A 19640-nucleotide genomic window follows, 5' to 3' on the forward strand; every position below is an offset into this window, starting at 1 on the left:
TCTATCATTTGGCTGATCTGTGTGCTTTATCCATGCTTGCAAACAATTTTAAATGGGTCAAAAGATTAAGAGCAAGATATAAAGTACAGGAGTAACTCAACGGATTAGGCAGCATCCCTGGAGAACATGGATAAAGGTGAGTTTCAGGTTGGGCCCCTTCGGTTTCAACTTGAAACGTCACTGTTATGTTCAGCACGGTATAAAGATAAAGTACACTCACCGCTAGTTGCCTGAATCGCGCCAGCCTTTATTTACCCAGCGTTCTCGGCTAAAGGAACACCCACTCATTAACATGGCACATGAATATGCATGAATCATTACACTGCTCTCCCTTTTTTTAAGTATTAAATCCAAGTACTCAGTTACAATTTTGATGTTGTGATACTTGATTTAAACCAATACCTTTAACCATATTCACAAAATTTCAAATGCTAAACATAATACATTTATTTTACATATTCACACATTTTCGTTTTAGTTGTAGAGTGAGTTGTCTAACTCACAAATTTAACCTAATTACTGGTTTGCGGTTCCTGCCTGATCGTCTAACAGTAACAGGTGCAACAGGCGTAACAGATGGACGTATAGACTCAACTGTTGGCTTGTTTGGCTCTATGTTAGTACACTGACCTTGACTAGACAAGTCTGTTTCTTTATCTGTACTCACTGAATTTTGTGTATCAACCACAATAGTCTTTTCTAACTCACTTTCAGATGAATACTCAGGGATTAGGAATTCATGCTCAGTTTTTGGTTCATCTTTGGCTGGAATCATTTGATCCACATGAACACTTTTGATCTTGTCTCCAACATCCACTAAGTATCTTTTTGTTCCACACACTTCCACTATTTTCCCAACATCCCATTTGTCTCGACTGGACTTGTTGGGAGGACTGAGCACACGAACTTGCTCATCTGGCTTGAAGTTCCTCTCCTTTTTGTGGAAGTCAAAGTGGTGTTTTTGACTTAACTGTTTTTGCTCAACTCTTGAGGCCAAATTGGGTTGAACTAGACTTAGGCGTGTTCTTAGCCTTCTCTTCATCAACAGTTCTGCAGGTGAATAACCCGTAGTTGTGTGTGGTGTGGTTCTGTACTTCAGCAAGAAACTAGCCAAACGACGTTTCATGCTGAGCTTTGAACTACCCTGCAAAACCTGTTTCTTGAGAGCCTCTTTGACTACTCTAACAGACCTTTCCGCCGCCCCATTGGAGGCTGGATGGTATGGAGGAACAAGTGTGTGTTTTACCCCGTTACGCTGCATGAACTCTTTGAACTGTTCTGAACGAAACTGAGGTCCGTTATCAGAAACAAGTTCTTCTGGTAAACCATGACATGCAAAAACCGATCTCAACTCGTCTATGGTACGCTCAGCAGTAGTGCTTGACCCCATATGCTTAGCCTCAATCCATTTGGAATGACTATCTACTAGTACCAGAAAATTATCATTACCCTTTTCACAAAAGTCTACATGAACTCTCTGAAACGGTCTACTTGGCCATGACCAGGGTTGCAGTGGTGTTTTTGGTGGTTTACTGCGGCAATTTTGACACACGCTACATTTGCTCACCAGTGACTCAATGTCACTGTCTATACCAGGCCAATATACAAAGCTTCTAGCAATTGACTTCATGCTAACTATGCCAGGATGTTCGGCATGAAGTTCGTACATAATCTTGTTTCTTAAAGACTCTGGTACAACCACTCTGTAACCCCACTTTATGCATCCCTGCTCACATGATAATTCATGTCGTCGATTATAGAAAGGCTTCAGTTCCGAGTTTGATCCACTCTCGATTTCAGTCCAAACATTCAATCTCTGTTCATAAACACTCTTCAGCACAGTGTCCTTCTCTGTTTCAGCTGCAATTTCTGTTGCAGTCACTGGAAAGTCTTCATCTACGACTTGCAGTGTGTAGATTGAGTTCTCGCTTCCCACATCAGAGTTCTCATGGGGCAATCGGGACAACGCATCTGCCACTGCGTTACATTTGGAGCTTCTGTACTCCACCTTGTAGTCGTACTGGGACAACAGAATTGCCCAGCGCTGCATCCTTGATGCCGCCATGGAAGGTATAGCTGACTTGGGACCCAGTATCGTGAGTAGTGGTTTGTGATCAGTCACAAGGGTGAATGGTCTGCCAAGTAGAAACTGGTGGAATTTCTTGATTCCGAACACGATGCTGAGTGCTTCCTTTTCTATCTGTGCATAGTTGCGCTCACTTGGTGATAGGGTGCGGGAGGCAAAAGCAATAGGCTTTTCCTGTCTGTCATCCATTACGTGGCAAATCACTGCACCTACACCATAACTTGAAGCATCACAAGCAAGTTTCATCTCGCGCGTCGTGTCGTAGTGAACAAGGAGTTTGTCACTTGTCAGGTTTTTCTTGCAGATGTCGTATGCATGTTGTTGTTCCTTTCCCCACATCCAATTCTCATCCTTTTGTAACAGATGATGTAGTGGCTTTAGCACGGTTGCTAAATCTGGAAGGAATCGTGCATAGAACTGCACCATCCCAAGGAATGATCATAGCTCTGACACATTGTTGGGCGTTGGAGCATTCACAATTGCTTCAATTTTCGCCTTCACAGGGCGCAGTCCATTGGAATCTACTTTGAGTCCAAGGTAGATTACCTCTGATTGTGCAAATGCACATTTGCTCTTTCGCAGTTTGACGTTGTGGCAGTTCAATCGTGTGAGAACTTGCTCGAGTATCTCCAGATGTTCTTCCATGCCCACTGTGAATATCAGTAGATCATCCTGGTTGCACACACAGTGCGGAATGCCTTGCAACATTTTGTCCATGACGGACTGAAAGATTTTCGGGGAAGATTTCACACCATAGGGCAGCTTTGTGTATGAATACAAGCCCTTATGTGTGTTGACGGTCAGGCACTGCTGACTTTCTTTGTCAACATTGAGTTGGGCATAAGCGTGAGACAAATCCAGCTTAGTTAAGACTCTTGCTCCGCTAAGTTCTGCATACAGATCCTGCGAGGTTGGCAAAGGATACTGTTCGTCGTCATCGGCTTGGTTGATTGTGACTTTGTAGTCACCGCATAGTCGAACAGTTTTGTCAGCCTTGAGCACGGCCACAACTGGCGTTGCCCAGTTGCTCTGGTCTGTCTTCACGAGTACTCCATTCCGCTCCAACCTGTTGAGTTCTTCCTCCACTTGTTGCTTTAGCGCATATGGTACTGGTCTTGGTCGACAATACACAGGTCTCACATCTTGCTTCAGTCGAATGTGTGCAGAGTACCCTGTTATTCCCGTGTAACTATCAGCAAATATTTCAGCGTGTTTGCTTACGACATTTTCAAGACGTGATTTGGACACATCAATGCTGAAAATGTTCTTCCAGTCTAATTTTATTTTACTCAGCCAATCCTTTCCAAGGAGGGTTGGTTTATTTCTGTAGCTGGCCACTATGATGGGCAGTGTTACTGACTGTCCATTACACTGAACTTTGCAATTCATTTGTCCGCACATCTCCAAGGCTTCGCCCGAGTAGGTTCTCAGCTTGACCTTATTCTCGGACAATGGTATCTGTGAGAACTTTGTTTCGTACAGGTCTTTGCTCATGACCGAACAGTCTGCTGCCGTGTCAATGCACATATCAATTAACTGTTCATTAACCAATAGTTTAATTCGAAAGTCCTTGTCTTGGCTGGTTGTAGGCTTATTGACATCAGTTGCATGAATGATGTACAACCCAAGTTCATTATCATCCGGGTTCATCTCTAAGTTGTGAACTCTTTTCTGGTGTTGTCGTGTGTTTCCCACTTTAAGCTTGGCCCGACATGCTGAGGCGATATGGCCTTTCTTCTGGCAGTTATAGCACTTAGCTGTTTTGAACTGACAGGATTGGGATGGGTGCTTACCGTTGCAACGATAACAACTGGCTGCACTCGGCTCCCCGCCATACTTCGGTTTCAGTTTTGCCTCTTTTGGATTGGCCATAGGCGCTACTTTGTGTGTGTACACGGCCACTGCAGTATGTGGTGAACGAAACTCGCGAGCATTCTTTGATGCCATCTCCATTGTAGTAGCAATCTTGCATGCCATCTCAAACTTAAGATCAGGAGTGCTCATGAGTCTGGACTGAATTCTTTCGTCCACTAGGCCACAAACAAATCTGTCGCGTAGTGCGCGTTCAAGAAAGGTTCCAAAGTTACAGTGCAACGTTAAGTTTTTCAAGGCAACAATGTACTCACTGATTGTCTCGTTTTGCTTCTGGTTTCCGTGCCGAATTTGTAGCTTTCTGCAATTTCCAGAGGCTTTGGGTTGAAGTGCTCCTCCAACTTCTTTATAATGTCACTGAAAGGCACATCTTTTGCCTTTATGGGCGCAAGGATATTCACGAGTGTGCCGTACACTTCAGGTCCGATCTCCAAGAGCAGAATCGCTTTCATGCGTTCACGAACGGCCTTATTTGTCGCAGCCACTACCTCTCCTTCACCACTGGTCTCCGTGATGTTGTTTGCCATGAAGAACATGTTTGCTCTTTCTATATAGGAGCCGAACGGCTCTCTACTTTTGTCAAAGATGCCCAGGCTTCCAATGTAGCCCGTGGACGTGGCCATTTTGTCCTTCTCTTTTTTTTTTAAACAAAGGAACGAGGAGAGTTTTTTTCCTTGCACAAGCTCAGATTTCCTGCCTGTTCTGGTGTAGCAAAGCACCTAAAACTTAGCAGTACAAAAGCTATGCTAGCTATGCAAAACAAACTGTCTCCTCCACAATCCCGTCCTTGTCGCCAATTTTGTTATGTTCAGCACGGCATAAAGATAAAGTACACTCACTGCTAGTGGCCTGAATCGCGCCAGCCTTTATTTACCCAGCGTTCTCGGCTAAAGGAACACCCACTCATTAACATGGCACATGAATATGCATGAATACATTACAGTCACCTATCTATGTCCTCCAGAGCTGCTGCCTGACCCGCTGAGTTACTCCAGTACTTTATATGTTATTTTGTAAACCAGCATCTGCAGTTCCTTGTGTCTCTCTCAAAAGATTAGGAAGAGGTTTCAGGTGGAAGATGACAAGGTTGTTAGGAGATGTAAGTTGTGGATGCAGAGCCAGGGTAGAGGGATAGCAAGGGGCATGTTTGGCTTGGAAGGTAAGTGGACGGAGAATATAATGTGTGGCATTTAAGGATAGGAGGAACTGAGGCCTTCCATTCCACAGGTCACGGGGTTCCAACCAGACAGGTACGTGAATAGAACATGAGGTGCATCGGTAGGCAATGGGAGTGGGCCTTCCTTGCACTCTGGGCACTGAACATTCCCAAGAGCCCATCAATTTTCAGAAAAATATTCCCACTCTAGTTCAAATCTGGAATGTTTCCACATGTTGCAGAACAGCGAGTTCAATTAAAATGTCGTCATATTGATCAGCAACTAAGATTTTACAGCAACGAAGCTCACCAAAGATTTGTGTTATGTCCAGTGCACGGTTTTTGGTGCATTGTGGGGGGGAGTGAGTTCAGTTTAGTTTGACTTCAGTTCAGTTTAGTTTATTATCACGTGTACGGAGGTACGGAGAAAAGCTTGTGAGAGGTTCAGAGAACGGTGGGAGAGTTGCAATGGGGGAGCGGTGGGCTGGCACGGCACTGATCAGTTGTGTTGACATTTGCTCCCTTGGATCCTGGGGGGATAACAATCAATTGGTGGGTGGTATTGGTCTCTTCAGACTTCAGAATTTTTTAACTTGCGACAGCATTACAGGTCTACAAACACAGTTTCCATTGACTTTTGGCCAAGAGTTAAATATAAAATGTTATTAAGTAAAGTTTGAAAATACTAGATATTTGCAACAAAGAGAAAGCATTTACAATTCTACTGAAGTCTAGTTTGAATTGGGATTTTACCAACCACTTTTGCAGGATGGAAATAGATCGTTGCAGGTATCTCCGAAGAATTTAGGTAAAGAATAACTGTCTACAAATTTAGTGGGCAGCACAGTGGCGCAACTGGTAGAGCTGCTGTCTCACAGCGCCAGAGACCCGGGTTTGATTCTGACCTCGGGTGCTGTCTGTGTGGAGTTTGCTCGTTCTCCCTGTGACCACGTAGGTTTTCTCTGGGTGCTCCAGTTTCCTCCCATATCCCAAGGACGTGGAGGTTTGTAGGTTACTTGGCCTCTATAAATTGTCCCTAGTGTATAGGGAGTCGGTGCAAACAATAGACAATAGGTGCAGGAGGAGGCCATTTGGCCCTTCGAGCCAGCACCGCCATTTAATGTGACCATGGCTGATCATTCTCAATCAGTACCCCGTTCCTGCATTCTCCCCATACCCCCTGACTCCGCTATCCTAAGAGCTCTATCCCAAACATGGGATAACATAGAACTATTATGAATGGGTGACCAATGGTCGGCATGATCTCGGTTGGCCAAAGTGCCAGTTTCCATTTTGTTACTCTAAACTATACTACACATTAATTTAAATTTTCCTCCCTTATTCATTTTCATCTGGCTGCTCCAGATTCAATATCCCTGAGCAAACAGAAAATCAGCTTAAATACAATGGGGGAGCTCCCTTGAAATATTTTTTTTCTGTGTTATGGTTTTACCCAGATCTGTTTGCATTTTGAAGTTGGTCAGTTTCTGGGTATTTGTTCTGGGGGAGAAACAGATCCTTTCTGGGGAGACTCATTTTTCCCAAAGGAGCAGCTGATTGCAAATACTGAGAGACTGGAGCACCAACTGTTTCCGACTTGTCTCAGCTTTCCCATGTGTTAAAGACTGCATCCTTTTGTCACATTTGTTTGAACTTTCCTCAGGAAAAGCACATGGACGTGAATCGTTGTGCTTTTATTTTGGCAAGTGTTGCTGGGAAAAAAAATAAGAGTCGTTAGATGGTTCTACTTGGCTTGCTCCTCCTGCCTGTAACGCTCCAAAAGCCTTTGGAAAGGACTTGTTTCTGGTTGTGGTTTCAATATGTTCTCATTCTTGCCACAGCAACAAGTGGGCTTAGTTTAAAATATTAAAATAAAAATTGACACTGTTGAAAGCACCATCTGATAAACAAAGGGAACCTTTGGGCAGCACACGTGACTCTTTTAATTAAATGAGATAAAGATCTTTGTTGTTGTCCTGTTTCCTAGCATCTGAATAATGTGTTCCAGTTCAGTTACATTGAATGTTTATCCACCTTCAGGTCTAGAATCATAGGGTGATGCAGTGTGGAAACAGGCCCTTCGGCCCAACTTGCCCAACCGGCCAACATGTCCCAGCTACACTAGTCCAACCTGCCCACATTTTGGTCCATATCCCTCCAAACCTGTCCTATCCATGTACCTGTCCAACTGCTTCTTATATGTTGGGATAGTCCCTGCCTCAACTACCTCCTCTTCCAGCTTGTTCCATACACCCACCACCCTTTGTGTGGAAAAAGTTATCATTCAGATTTCTATTAAAAGTTTTCCCCTTCACCTTAAACCTATGTTCTCTGGTCCTTGATTCTCCTACTCTGGGCAAGAGACTCTGTGCATCTACCCGATTTATTCCTGTCATGATTTTATACACCTCAATAAAATCACCCCTCATTCTCCTGCGCTCCAAGGAATAGGGTGTAGGCTAAATAGCCTACTCACTCTCTCCCTTTCGAGAATAGACTTCAATTGATATGAAGCTTATGTCATGAATGTTTTGTTTTCTCTCTCTCATGCTTCACTTGCACCGTGACAATTGATTATAAAGTAATATTGTTACAAGATAATTTCAACTTGTTCATCACAGATAACTGATGATCAAAGTTGCTGCTTTCAAACATTGAATTGTGTTGCAAACTTCATGTTCTCTGTTACGTGGAACATGTCCAGTTGAGATAGACACAAAAAGCTGGAGTAACTCAGCAGGCCAGACAGCATCTGTGGAGAAAAGGAATGAATAGTTGCCATTGTGATTCAAGACCCTTTTTCAGACTGAGAGTCCGGGGAAAGAGACATGTTGAGTACATGTTCCCATTCTGTACTATTCCTTCTAAAAATGTCATCTGTACAAAATGGCCGTGAGCTGCAATGTTTTTTATGTTTAAAACAATGCGATAGATGTTTGGGGTCATATCTTTTCCTAATGTTACTCAAAGCCCTTACAAATGCAAGGAAAAGCACAGTTTTGAGGCGACTAAATATGATTGTGTGAATAATGCAGAGCTCTGGAAAAAAGTTGTTTTCCAACCAGCTGGTCTTTAAATTATTTATATTGAAAACTGTCACGAGCACAGCTGCATTGCAGATGTTTCCGGATTGAAGAGTCGCATGGTAACTCTGACTTCCTTTCAGTATGAGCAACCTTTGTTCTGTAAACAATGTCTTTTCGCATGGTGATACTAAATTAACCAATAGCTTGCGACTTTAATACAGGGTTGTATTCCTTGCTGGTTTGTCAGTTCCATCAAAAGCTCGCATGCCACTGTTTACTGCTGGTGGGTTAATTGACTGAATCACTTGGCTTCCTGTGCTTTTCAAAAGCCAGCAACTGCCCATTAAAATCCAGAGGGTTTTGTCTCACTTGACAGTACACAAATGAACATTTGATATAAAATCCTTAATTACATGCCATCAATACATACAAAGTGAACTCTTGCCTTCCTGTTAATCAATGCTTGCCTTACTGTTTGTCATCTGTGATAGTTAAATGTTTTTTTTATAGTCATATTGTGGCTTTTGCTCCATGTTCATTGACGTACTCAGCAGAGCCTTGATTTTATGTCTGTGTTCCTCCCGCTCCCTGTAAGCTCTTTACTTCGCTGCTGAACATTGAATGTTCAGATCCTGATCCCTCCCCCTTCCCTGGGCCCTCCCTGATATGGATATCGGAATATTGAATTATTTGGAGGTAGTATCGGAATCCAGTGTGGAATCTGAAGGGCGAAGCTTTGGAAGGGGATGCAGCCATTCCTCATCCCACACCTTGTCCCCAGTATGTCGAATTTAGACTTTAGAGATACAGTGTGGAAACAGGGCCTTCGGCCCACTGAGTCCACGCCGACTAGCACTATCCTACACAAGGGACAATTTACAGTTTTACAAAAGCCAATTAACCAACAAGCCAGCATATCTTTGGAGTATGGGAGGAATCCAGAGAAAACCAATGTGGTCACAGGGAAAACGTATAAACTCCGTAAAGACAGCACCCGTAGTCAGGATCAAACCCAGGTCTCTGGCGCTGTAAGGCAGCAACTCTACTGCTGTGCCACCATGCCTCCCTATTCCCAGTGCCAATACCACAGAAGAGTGGAAATAAAACACAGGAACAGTTCCTGATGTTTTATCTAGTTCTGGCATCTCGAGGTTTGTGTCAGATTTATAGTTTCGAACGGATCGGAGACAGACAAAAATAATGAAATTTGGACCAAGGCAACCAAAATGTAAATGAATACGTCTCGTGAACCTACGTCTCGTGAACCTAAGTACCTCACGTAAAGTACTTGATGTTAAATGTCTTGCATTCAGTAAATAGTGAGGTCTTTCTGGTTTCTTGGAGTTTTTCCTCAACAGACAATCCTGCAGTTATCTGAAGCCTATCCTAACACACAGTGGTCCACCGCTCACTGCTACTCTGCCCGGCTGGTGTGGTCCAATCGCACGGTGCCTGACGAGTCCTCAAGCATATGAAGTAAGTAGCAGCCGCCATTTCCCATAACTCACTCCCAAACAAGGTGTTAGGGTACTGTCCGATTCACCTCTACGCTATTGCGGACATTGGACTTTATCCGTGGAACTAATGCATTACGATGCCGAGAACTAGATTCTGCACTCTGTATCTTTCCCTTTACCGCTTGTACTTGAGTTTCAGTTGATTATATTTTGGTATCGCTTTATCTGATCTGAAACTGAAGTCAATAGAAATGATAACATTCTGGTTCTCTGGTGATTCTCAAGAAACAGAACAGGATTTTTATTGGAAGCAAATCATCTCACCCCAGGACCTTAAAGCAGGAGTTCTCCAAAACACTGTACAAGGCCCATTTTTCACAGCAGCCTTATCAATCAATTTTCCCATTCACAGCCTTGTGGATAATAACCAATCTTAGTCTGCATGGAGGAAAAGACAATGTTCCGGCTTGGGATGGTAAAGCATACAAGCGCCAAGCAAAGACTTCCTTCACCAGAAGGCAATTGCCTTGACATGCAGTGACGTTTTGGAAATGGAGAGGTGGGGATCACCATCGACCACCCACAGCAAATACCGTGGTTAAGAAGGTAGATCAGTATTAAAAGTCCTGGCACAAGCAGAAAAACGGCCTCCCTCAAGGAAGCTTCCTGGCACCCACCTTGTTCAATATCTATGTTAATGACTAGCCTATCCATCCCAATACCAGGAGTTTCATTTACGCTGATGACCTGTGCATTCCAACCCAAAGTGCTGACTTCCTTGAGGCAGAAGCTACTCTGTGTGAGGCTTTCGTCAACCTGTCTATCGGTCCAGTCCAGTCCAGACTGTCCAGTCTATCTCAGTGTGACTCTTGATCAATCTCTGACCTACAAAAGCTACAAAAGACCTCTGACCTACAAAAGGTTTGGGGGAGTCCAGAACAAGGGGCCACGGTTTAAGAATATGGGGTAGGCCATTTAGAAATGAGATGAGGAAAAACTTTTTCAGTCAGAGAGTTGTGAATCTGTGGAATTCTCTGCCTCAGAAGGCAGTGGAGGCCAATTCTCTGAATGCATTCAAGAGAGAGCTGGATAGAGCTCTTTAGGATAGCGGAGTCAGGGGGTATGGGGAGAAGGCAGGAACGGGGTACTGATTGAGAATGATCAGCCATGATCACATTGAATGGCGGTGCTGGCTCGAAGGGCCGAATGGGCTCCTCCTGCACCTATTGTCTATTGGATCTATATCACCAAGCTTAAAGGAAAAGTCAGTTCCAGAAATGCTCTTCTTAGCAAGTTGAGTACTTCAAAATGGGGAGCAAATTCTAAGACCATTCGATCAATAGCTCTGGCTCTCTGCTTCTCCACTGCCAAGTTTGCCTGCACAGTATAGGAGCGCTCAGCTCAGGCAAGGAAGATTGATCCTGTGCTAAACATAAGCTGTTGCTGCATCAGTGGATGCATGAAACCTACCAAGACTGACAACATCTACCCACTCTATGGCATTGCTCCTCCTGGAATCAGAAGAGCTGTAGCCAATCAAAAAGAACGTCTCAGACAATCAGAGGATGAAAGAGACCCCCTACATGACCACCCTTTGCTACCTCAGCGTTTGAAATCACGCAGAAGTTTCCTCTCTTCTGTCCATCCCCTGGACTGTAGTGCATCGTCCAGAGACTCAAACTCTGGGAAGAGTGACTGGAGAAATCTCCGGAAGACATTCACATGGCAATCGATCCCTCTGAGAAACTCTCACCAGGTTCTGAACAACCGTGGATAACCTGGTGCAGTCTCAACAGACTGCGGACAGGCATGGGGAGGAGCAAATCGAACATGCTGAAGTGGGATATACTGATGGTGTGGCAGACTGCGAGTGCGGACGGGGCCTCCAGACTTTGGACCATCTGCTGAGCTGTGACATGCTGCAGGACACATGCACTGTAAAGGATCTTGCATAGGCCAACGTCGTGGCACTGAAATTTGCTCGCTATTGGCAAACAGTTGTGTGATGACACAAATAAAGTATTCTGAGATACATGCTCACTTCCTGATTCACAAAGTCTTTGTGCTGTTAAGTTCCTCAAAGTCTAAGATAACTTTTGAGGCTTTTCGGGTGACCGATGAGGCCTTTGGGGGAGTGTCTGAGTTCTCAGGCAATAGCAGCAGAGAAACTATCTCCAGATCTGCCATTGTTCGGGTTGTCTGGGAAGCTCTTGACATTCCAAATCCTGAACTACAATGAAGAGTGAAAGGTGCTTGTGCATGATTTAGTTTCGTGTGGGAGCCACCACACAGCTTAGTAGAGTGAAATCTTGGTCCAATAGTCCTTCACACTCATGCACACTTTGACGATTTATTTGTACATAGCCCTTGTGTAGAAATACTTATGAGTCATAGAGTCATGCAACACAGAAACAGGCCCTTTGGACCAAGATGTCCCATCTACGGTAGTCCCACCTGCCTGCAATTGGTCCATGTCCCTCTATACCCTTTCCATTCATGTATCTGTCGAAATGATTCTATAGTTCCTGCCTCAACCACCTCCTCTGCCAGCTCATTCCACATTCCCACCTCTTTCTGAATGGCAGATCGCAAAGGAATATTTCTGGTGTATATACATAGTACGGTATGTGATGGTTTTAAATGGAAGTTTTTGTTGGCTTACTAACCTGTTACATCCTGAGTGCCTTGTTTCTTCATCTTTCAGAATCAAGAACAGCTCCGAGACGATGACTCTGATCTCATACTCAATGATGGTGACTTGAATTTGACCTACGGAGGGAGTACACTGACTGCTAACGGCTCCTCTGGCTCGGGCACCGCATCCAACAGTGCGGACGGCAAGAGAACCAAGAGCATCTCGGAAGATACACTGGAACATGATCTCGGCACAGAAGACCATGAACTCATTACTCGAGGCACCAGATTAGTTTTCCCTTTGGAAGATCATGCTTGACAACAATAATATCAGTGAGGCACAGAACGGCCTAAGAAGGATCAAAGCCTATTTTTGTTTTCGGCATTGAGACTGAACTGGTTTACTTGTGTGATTTCTTTTTCCACCCCCGCCCCCCCCCCCCCTTTCTCTCTCTCAAACACCTCGGCTCAGCTTTTACAGTACAAGAATGTGAAAACATCTATGTGTGGCATTTCATTAAGCTTTAACCTGGGTATGGCAATGCCGTGACTCTTCACTGTTGGTGCCATCGCTGTATAATCAGCTCGTCGACTGACTGATAAGCCTCAACACTGTGAAGCTTCTCATAATACCCCAGTCGCAGTGCAGACACGCTGGTGCAACATGACTGCACTGAAATCGACCGTGTCTCACGATGCTGTCAGGTCCCGGCACCTTGCAGCAGCCACAGTAACTGCTCCACCAACCTTACAGCCTTCAGGTTCAAAGTAATAAAGAGTGGGCATGAAGTGTACCTGCCGTACACACGACAAATCACAGAGAGAAGTGTCAGTTTTCTCTTCTCTGCCACTAGAAATAACACCTAATTCAGTTCCTAGTGAGCAGAGTTTTGGGCGCATGTTTCAGTTTGCACTTTTTTTTTAACCTCCCTTCTCCCCCCCAGCAACGTGAGCAGTTACTCCGATCACAAGTGTGCGCTTGTGTCACTGTTGAAGCTGCACTGCATGTTGGTCCATCTTCAGGTTACTGGCTTTACAGGAGGAACATCTTTGAGTGAGGAATAGGATATCGAAACCTCAGTGAACTGTGAAATGGAATTTCATCCTTCAATGACTGCGAGACAAGAGAGAGGACTATAAGTTTACTCCTTACACTGAAGGCACATTGTTTCCTTGCTTTTGGTTTTGCTGTAGCAGAGCTCACCTGTGTGCTTGCTTCAGGACTGTGTGGCCGCTGTTGTGTCCTTCTGTCAATATATTTTCAATGTCATTATGAGATGTTCACTGTCTTAATACTGATACCTGTTAGCTAATGATTACTTTAAACAAAGAAAGCTGCAAAGCTCATGACACATGATACACATGGGAGATGTAGGCTTAGAAATTATATGAATTTAACTACATTCACCAGATTTTGTTACGATGTGCCACCATAATAATAACCCCATTTTTACAGTGTTGTGTTAACCCTGGGACAGATGACTGAGTATCCGTTTCTCTGAAGAAGGGTCTCGACCCAAAAAATCACCCATCCATATCTTCCAGAGATGCCGCCTGACCCGCTGAGTTACTCCAGCACTTTGTGTATTTATTTTCCATCTCTCCCAGTTCTCTTTCATCTGCCCAGGGTGGTGAGGTACAGAATTTGTATCTCCTCCTGGTCATTTCTGAAAAGTGGCGATTGCTGATTGTGAGTTGCTGATAAATTGGGACAATGGAGTGGCAAAGAAGATAAACAAGTAATCCAAAGTTTTTCCTTAATGACTGACATCAAACACGGGGTTATTTAGACCTTTGATTCCTTTTCTTATCACTTTAAGGAGCCATATTCCAAAGCTGTTTTGGACGAGTGGACCCATGAAACAATGTTGAATAATGGTGTGGGTTTTCCCGGAAAATGAATGAAATACTTTTGGCTGGTTTCTCATTGCTACCGGAACACATCAACTATCCATAAAGGTGCTGTTGTTACTGATTCATTCTCCAGGCAGAAATGAATGTACATCTCACCTGCTTTTAACCTTGGCACAGGTCAAACTAACCCATCTCAGTAGAAGGAACTGCAGATGGTGGTTAATACACAAAAGGACACAAAGTGTTGGAGTAACTCAGCAGCTCAGTAAACATCTCTGAAGAACATGGATAAGTAACGATAAGGGACCCTTCAGACCGAGTTTCAGTCTCGACCAGAAACATCTGCTATCTATGTTCTCCAGAGATGCCGCCCAACTGCTGAGTTACTCCAGCACTTTGCGTCCTTTAAGCCCGTCTCAGTATTTGTGGAAGTAACGCTGCGTATTGAATTCTTCAGGATTAAGATTTCCAAACTTGCTCTTATTTTATTGGAAGAAGGTAACTTGAGGAATGTACTTCTTTCTGTTCAGAATATCATGTTAAACTGAAATTGTATTGTTGGAGGCAGTTTCTTTTGCCCGTAGACTGGAGGAAGTGAATGTTTTTATACAGCAGACATAATGTGAGGAGAAAAAGTGGCAAATATTCAGCAGACTGTGCTGCTGCCCTTTGCAACAGGTTTGTTTAGCTGATCATTTCGTGGCAGTTTCTCAGCAATTTTGTTCAGCAGTTCATTAATTGGAAGACATTGACATCACCCAATCAGACCTCCTGATCTATTTATTTTCATTTTGTCGATTTTGATGCTATATAAAAGTTAAAAGTTGCACTGGATGGAATGTTACATTAAAACTTTTATTTGCTCATGAGATAAGAACAAGAAGTTTTAAAGTCTATGATAGTTCCGGGAAAATATTGTTTTGAATTACCGGGACAGACTTATTCCTTGAATTCATGTTTTCTTTTATTTGCCAAGGGCTTTCTGGGCCCTGCATGTTTCATTTTAATCAAGGAAGATTTTATTATGTAGAGGGAAAAGAGCGTTGTTCTCAATCAGTTGATTTAAATTAACAAAATATGGCCCAAAAATAGGACCAAAACCTGTTGCTTTGATTGTGTAGGGTATTCGTTAATGAAAGTGGGAAGGTGTCTATGATCTTTCAGCTCAATGGAAGGACTTGTTATAGATGTTTCAGTTGATTTTTAAAGGCTTTAATTTCACAAGGAGTGCAAGAGTGCCCACACAAATGTAGTTTGGAAAATGGGGAAAGGGCTTCGGGGAACAAAATAGTCAAAGCTGCCACGGAGCTGTAAATGAGTGTGGCAAAGTCATTATTCCTGTCAATACGAGGAACTACAGGTGCTGGTTTACCAAAAAAGACACAAAGTGCTGAAGTAACAGTGGGTCAGATGAAGGGTCTTCATCTATGGAGAGCTTGGATAGGTGATGTTTCGAGTCGGCACCTTTCTTCAGAACTTCAGAGCCTGACAAAGGGGCCCTACCCGAAACGTCACCCATCCATGTTCTCCAGAGATGCTGCCTGACCCCCCCCCCCCTGAGTTAATCCACACTTTGTGTCTTTCATTATTTTTGTCATTGTGGCTGAGCTGCAGTGTGTTTACATTGCTTTCCTTTCCTAGGCATGGATTGTCACAATAATGTATAACCTTGAAAGCTGGCTTGACATAAACATGATCCTTGATTTCTGTGACTGCCCTCCCTCTACTCTCTATTCCACCAACATAATGCACACTGAAAATGGAGCTGAACCAAGTCAAAAGCAGGGTGGAGCATTTACCTTTTGGAAACGTGCATCTGAAGTGAATGCTGGAACATGATCGTATCAGATAGCACTGGAGTGTTTCCCAGCCATGTAGGGAAGCATGGATAAAGGAAGCTAACGGAATGACAACTGTTCACAAAATTTTTTGACATCGCAGTTCAGGCTGTATCTGTAGTCATGATAATGAAGGACATTGGTATCTCTTTTCCTGAGAGCTCTATTACATTTGTTTCCAATATAAGCGAACCGGATGCAGAAGTATTGCGACAGCTTTGGTCAATACCTTCCAGGAACATTGAGCTTGTAAATCATGAGCATACTCCAGGCACATTGAGTGGCTCTCATTTTTTTTTGCACACACAAGCTCGCTAAACATTTTTTTGCTGGTGGTTTGTATGAAGTTATTATTGTTATTTTGTTAGTCAAATTGTGATTCCAGAGCCTATTTCATTTTGTGTTTATTGTTAGAATTTTGATTGCTGATGACACTTGTTTTCTGGAATTCACAATCTAGCCTGCTCTGAAAACAAAATGGAAATATCCACTTTATCTCAAGAAGTTAAAGATGTGAAAAGTTGTATCACTAATATACTGATGTTGTATTTGTTTGCACTGCTTTATAAAATATTTCTTGGTGTAATCTGACAAGTAGTCATGCTTAGCCAAAGCAGGAGTTAAATCCAAGGGGGTTTTGGTCACACCAGTGGGTTTTGATGAAGGCAGAGAAAGAGGCGCAGAGGTTAGGGCTAAAGAGATGGAAGATAACGCCAAACAATGGTGGGGTGAAAGAAGTCAAGGATGTGCGAGGTCATTTGTTAGGATGTGCAGTTCCCTGAGATAAGGAGGAGGTTAATGTGATGGTCAGTATGGGGTTTGAATACACTGATATAAATGAGGAATTATCGAAGGACCGGGAACCATTGTGTGGAAACAAAGAAATTGCAGATGCTGGTTAATACACAAAATGACACAAAGTGCTGGAGTAACTCAGCAGGTCAGGCAGCATATCTGGAGAGTCTGAAGAAGAGTTCCAACCTCAAAAGTCACCCATCCTTTTTCTCCAGAGATGCTGTCCTGACCTGCTGACTTACTCCGGCACATTGTATCCTTTTATGTAGGAAGGAACTCCAGAACTCCGAATATACACACAAAATGCTGGAGTAACTCAGCGGGCCAGGCAGCATCTCTGGAGAAAAAGGATGGGTGACGTTTGCGGTCGGAACTCTTCTTCAGATCTTTTGACTAGGAGCCAATGTTGGCCAGTGAAGTGATCTCTACAGATTAGGTGAAGGGTCTGGACTTGAAGCATTGTCTGTCCATTTCCCTTCACAGATGCTTCCCAACCTGCTGAGTTCCACCAGCATTTTGTTTTCTATTCAAGATTCCAGCATCTTCAGTCTCTTGTGCCTCCATCTTATTGCAGCTTAGGTTATGAACAGCAGAGTTTTGGATGATATACATTATGAACGGCTTGCAAGGGGGACAATTGGAATAGCTGACAGGGGCATAGGTGAAAGTGTCAGTGGATAAACAAAGATGGAGTGGTGACAGGTGATATTGAGAAACCTAGTCCTAGTGATGATGTGATTTGGGTCAGATGCTCACTCAAAGGTCAAGTATGTTGTAAAATCATGAGATCACCCTGAGAGGATCATTGTTGACAGTAATTCTTTAAAGTTGTCTTAGCATACTAAAAACTAGGTGCACACACCCATTTTGATGGAACGGTGTAATTTTTATTTTGTATCTGTTCCAGGAATTTGTTTCTTCTATTGACTGACGTTGCTCAGGTTGTCAAGAGGTATCCCAGTTTATCTAGCAACCTGGGCCTTTATTAATTAGCGTTCACCAACACACCAACTACCTTCAGTTGTTTTAAAACATTATTGTGCTTCCTTACAGTGGGACCCAGAGATTGCCATGTTTTTCCAGGTATTAATATGGCAAGCAAATTTTTCCAATTCGTCCTTTTACTTGCAGGAACACCTCGATGTTCATAGACGTACAAATAGCATGTAGCTATATTTTCTGAGATTACCTTTACTTAGGCAGAACTAATTGTTGAGAAAATTGGAGAAAAAAAACTACCCTGGACCCACCTGCCTCTCCAACATGCTAATTTGTTTTGAACGTGTATATGATCGTTTGGAAATCGTTTGGAAACATGACATCAAAAAACAGACAATATTGGCAGATTTTAAATCAGACGATTTACAAATTTATTAAAAGGAGAAAGAGTAACGATCCATGTGCTCTTCCTGTGATTTCTACCATTGTCACCCTTTTGATTATTGATGCCTCTCCGCATCCATTGAAGAAAAAACAAAGTCTGCTAAGGCTGCTTTTTTTTGCCCACTAGTGTCTCTAATATATTCCTGTCTTTGAGAATGTATTTCCAGTGTTTCTAGGGAGTGTTGAAAAGCTCATGAAGGGCTCAGGCAAAATGAGATTACCATTTCTATCCTGGTCTGCTTCATTGCCGTAGGAAGCCAGTCTCGTGGCAGGCTTGTCGCTGTTCAACCCCATTATACAAGGAGGGCAAAATGAACAGGGAGAAGAAAACTGGATACATTTATATGCTTAAGATGCGCTATCTGTCCAATTTGATGCAACAGGATTTTGTTTATTAGCTCCCATGATGATCTATTCCAGCCAATAGCATCCCCAGCATGAGAGGGTTTGGGGGGGGGGGATAGGCAATCACAAGCACTTTGTGACCAATCCCATTGCACCTTAGTACTTATTCTTGGATTTTTGATATTTGTATTTTTCTGCTGTGCAGGAGATTTGGAGATGTTAAAGTCACCCACACCAGGTGACATTGTTGTTAACTCCTTGCTGTGCAGCCCTTTGCATTGGGTTTGATTGTCTGCCTTGCAAACTGTGGGTTATGTCTTTGGTTTGCTTTGATTACCCGAAAGGAAGGGAGATTTTTTTTCTCTGATAAAATGTGAGATAAAAGTAATAGGGGGGAGGGGGGGAGGCGGAAGCACTATGTCCATTATGAACATGGCAATTTGCCTCAATCTCATCAATACTCAGTGCAGCAAAGGTCAGTCATGTTGGCAAGTTGTCATTCGCTGTGTAATGGTTGCTGTGTGATGACTCTGAGCTTATCCACGTGCTTGTGCCACTAAAGACGACAAATCCTATGTCTGGTATGATGCCTTGAAACTATTCCATTACCTGGACCACATGGACCCAAAGTAATACTGAAATAACCAGCATCCGTTTGTGGAACGGTAGCTAACTTGACCCTGTGTTTCAAATACAAATGTCAGTAAGTAGTTTTCCTAATTCTGATGTGTACAGCAGTGCAGGTTAATGTACTAATGTAATCATGACTCATCGTGCATGGTACAAAAAAATTGTGTATATGTTGTCATAAAAATAAAAATGAATATAAACAGTCTTTACGTTCTGTTGCCCTTGTCGTTTAAGCAAAGCAGATTCAATATCCCATTTTTTTAACGGCTTTATCGGACAAGACATGGTAAAGAAGGATATGGGCCAAACATGGGCAGGTGAGACTAGCATAGATGGGGCATCTTGGTCAGCATGGGTAAGTTAGGCTAATGGGCCTGTTTCCGTGCTGTATCACCCGATAACTCTAAAGACATGTGTCTCACTCTGTACATTGTGTATTTGTATGTGCTTCTGTGCTAATGATTCTCCAAATCTGACACCATTTGTATGGTTAATTTTTAAATGCCCTCTGAAAAGGTCTTGCAAGGAACTCATCCCAAGGGCAAGTGTCAGCTAAATTAAGCA

General features: G+C 43.2%; 1 protein-coding gene across 1 annotated transcript in view; it reads left to right on the plus strand.

Moving 5' to 3' along the window:
- The window catches only part of slc9a7 (solute carrier family 9 member 7), a 159857-nt gene extending 140582 nt beyond the window's left edge, over positions 1-19275 (plus strand). The window contains exons 19-20 of the mRNA XM_078402083.1: positions 9511-9616; positions 12302-19275. Of these exons, the coding sequence (XP_078258209.1) occupies positions 9511-9616; positions 12302-12550 (355 nt within the window). The 3' untranslated portion in view covers positions 12551-19275. The remainder of the gene's footprint in view (positions 1-9510; positions 9617-12301) is intronic.
- Positions 19276-19640: the final 365 nt, after the last annotated feature.

Source organism: Rhinoraja longicauda, chromosome 7, assembly GCF_053455715.1.
Source record: "Rhinoraja longicauda isolate Sanriku21f chromosome 7, sRhiLon1.1, whole genome shotgun sequence".
Classification (NCBI taxonomy): domain Eukaryota; kingdom Metazoa; phylum Chordata; class Chondrichthyes; order Rajiformes; family Arhynchobatidae; genus Rhinoraja; species Rhinoraja longicauda.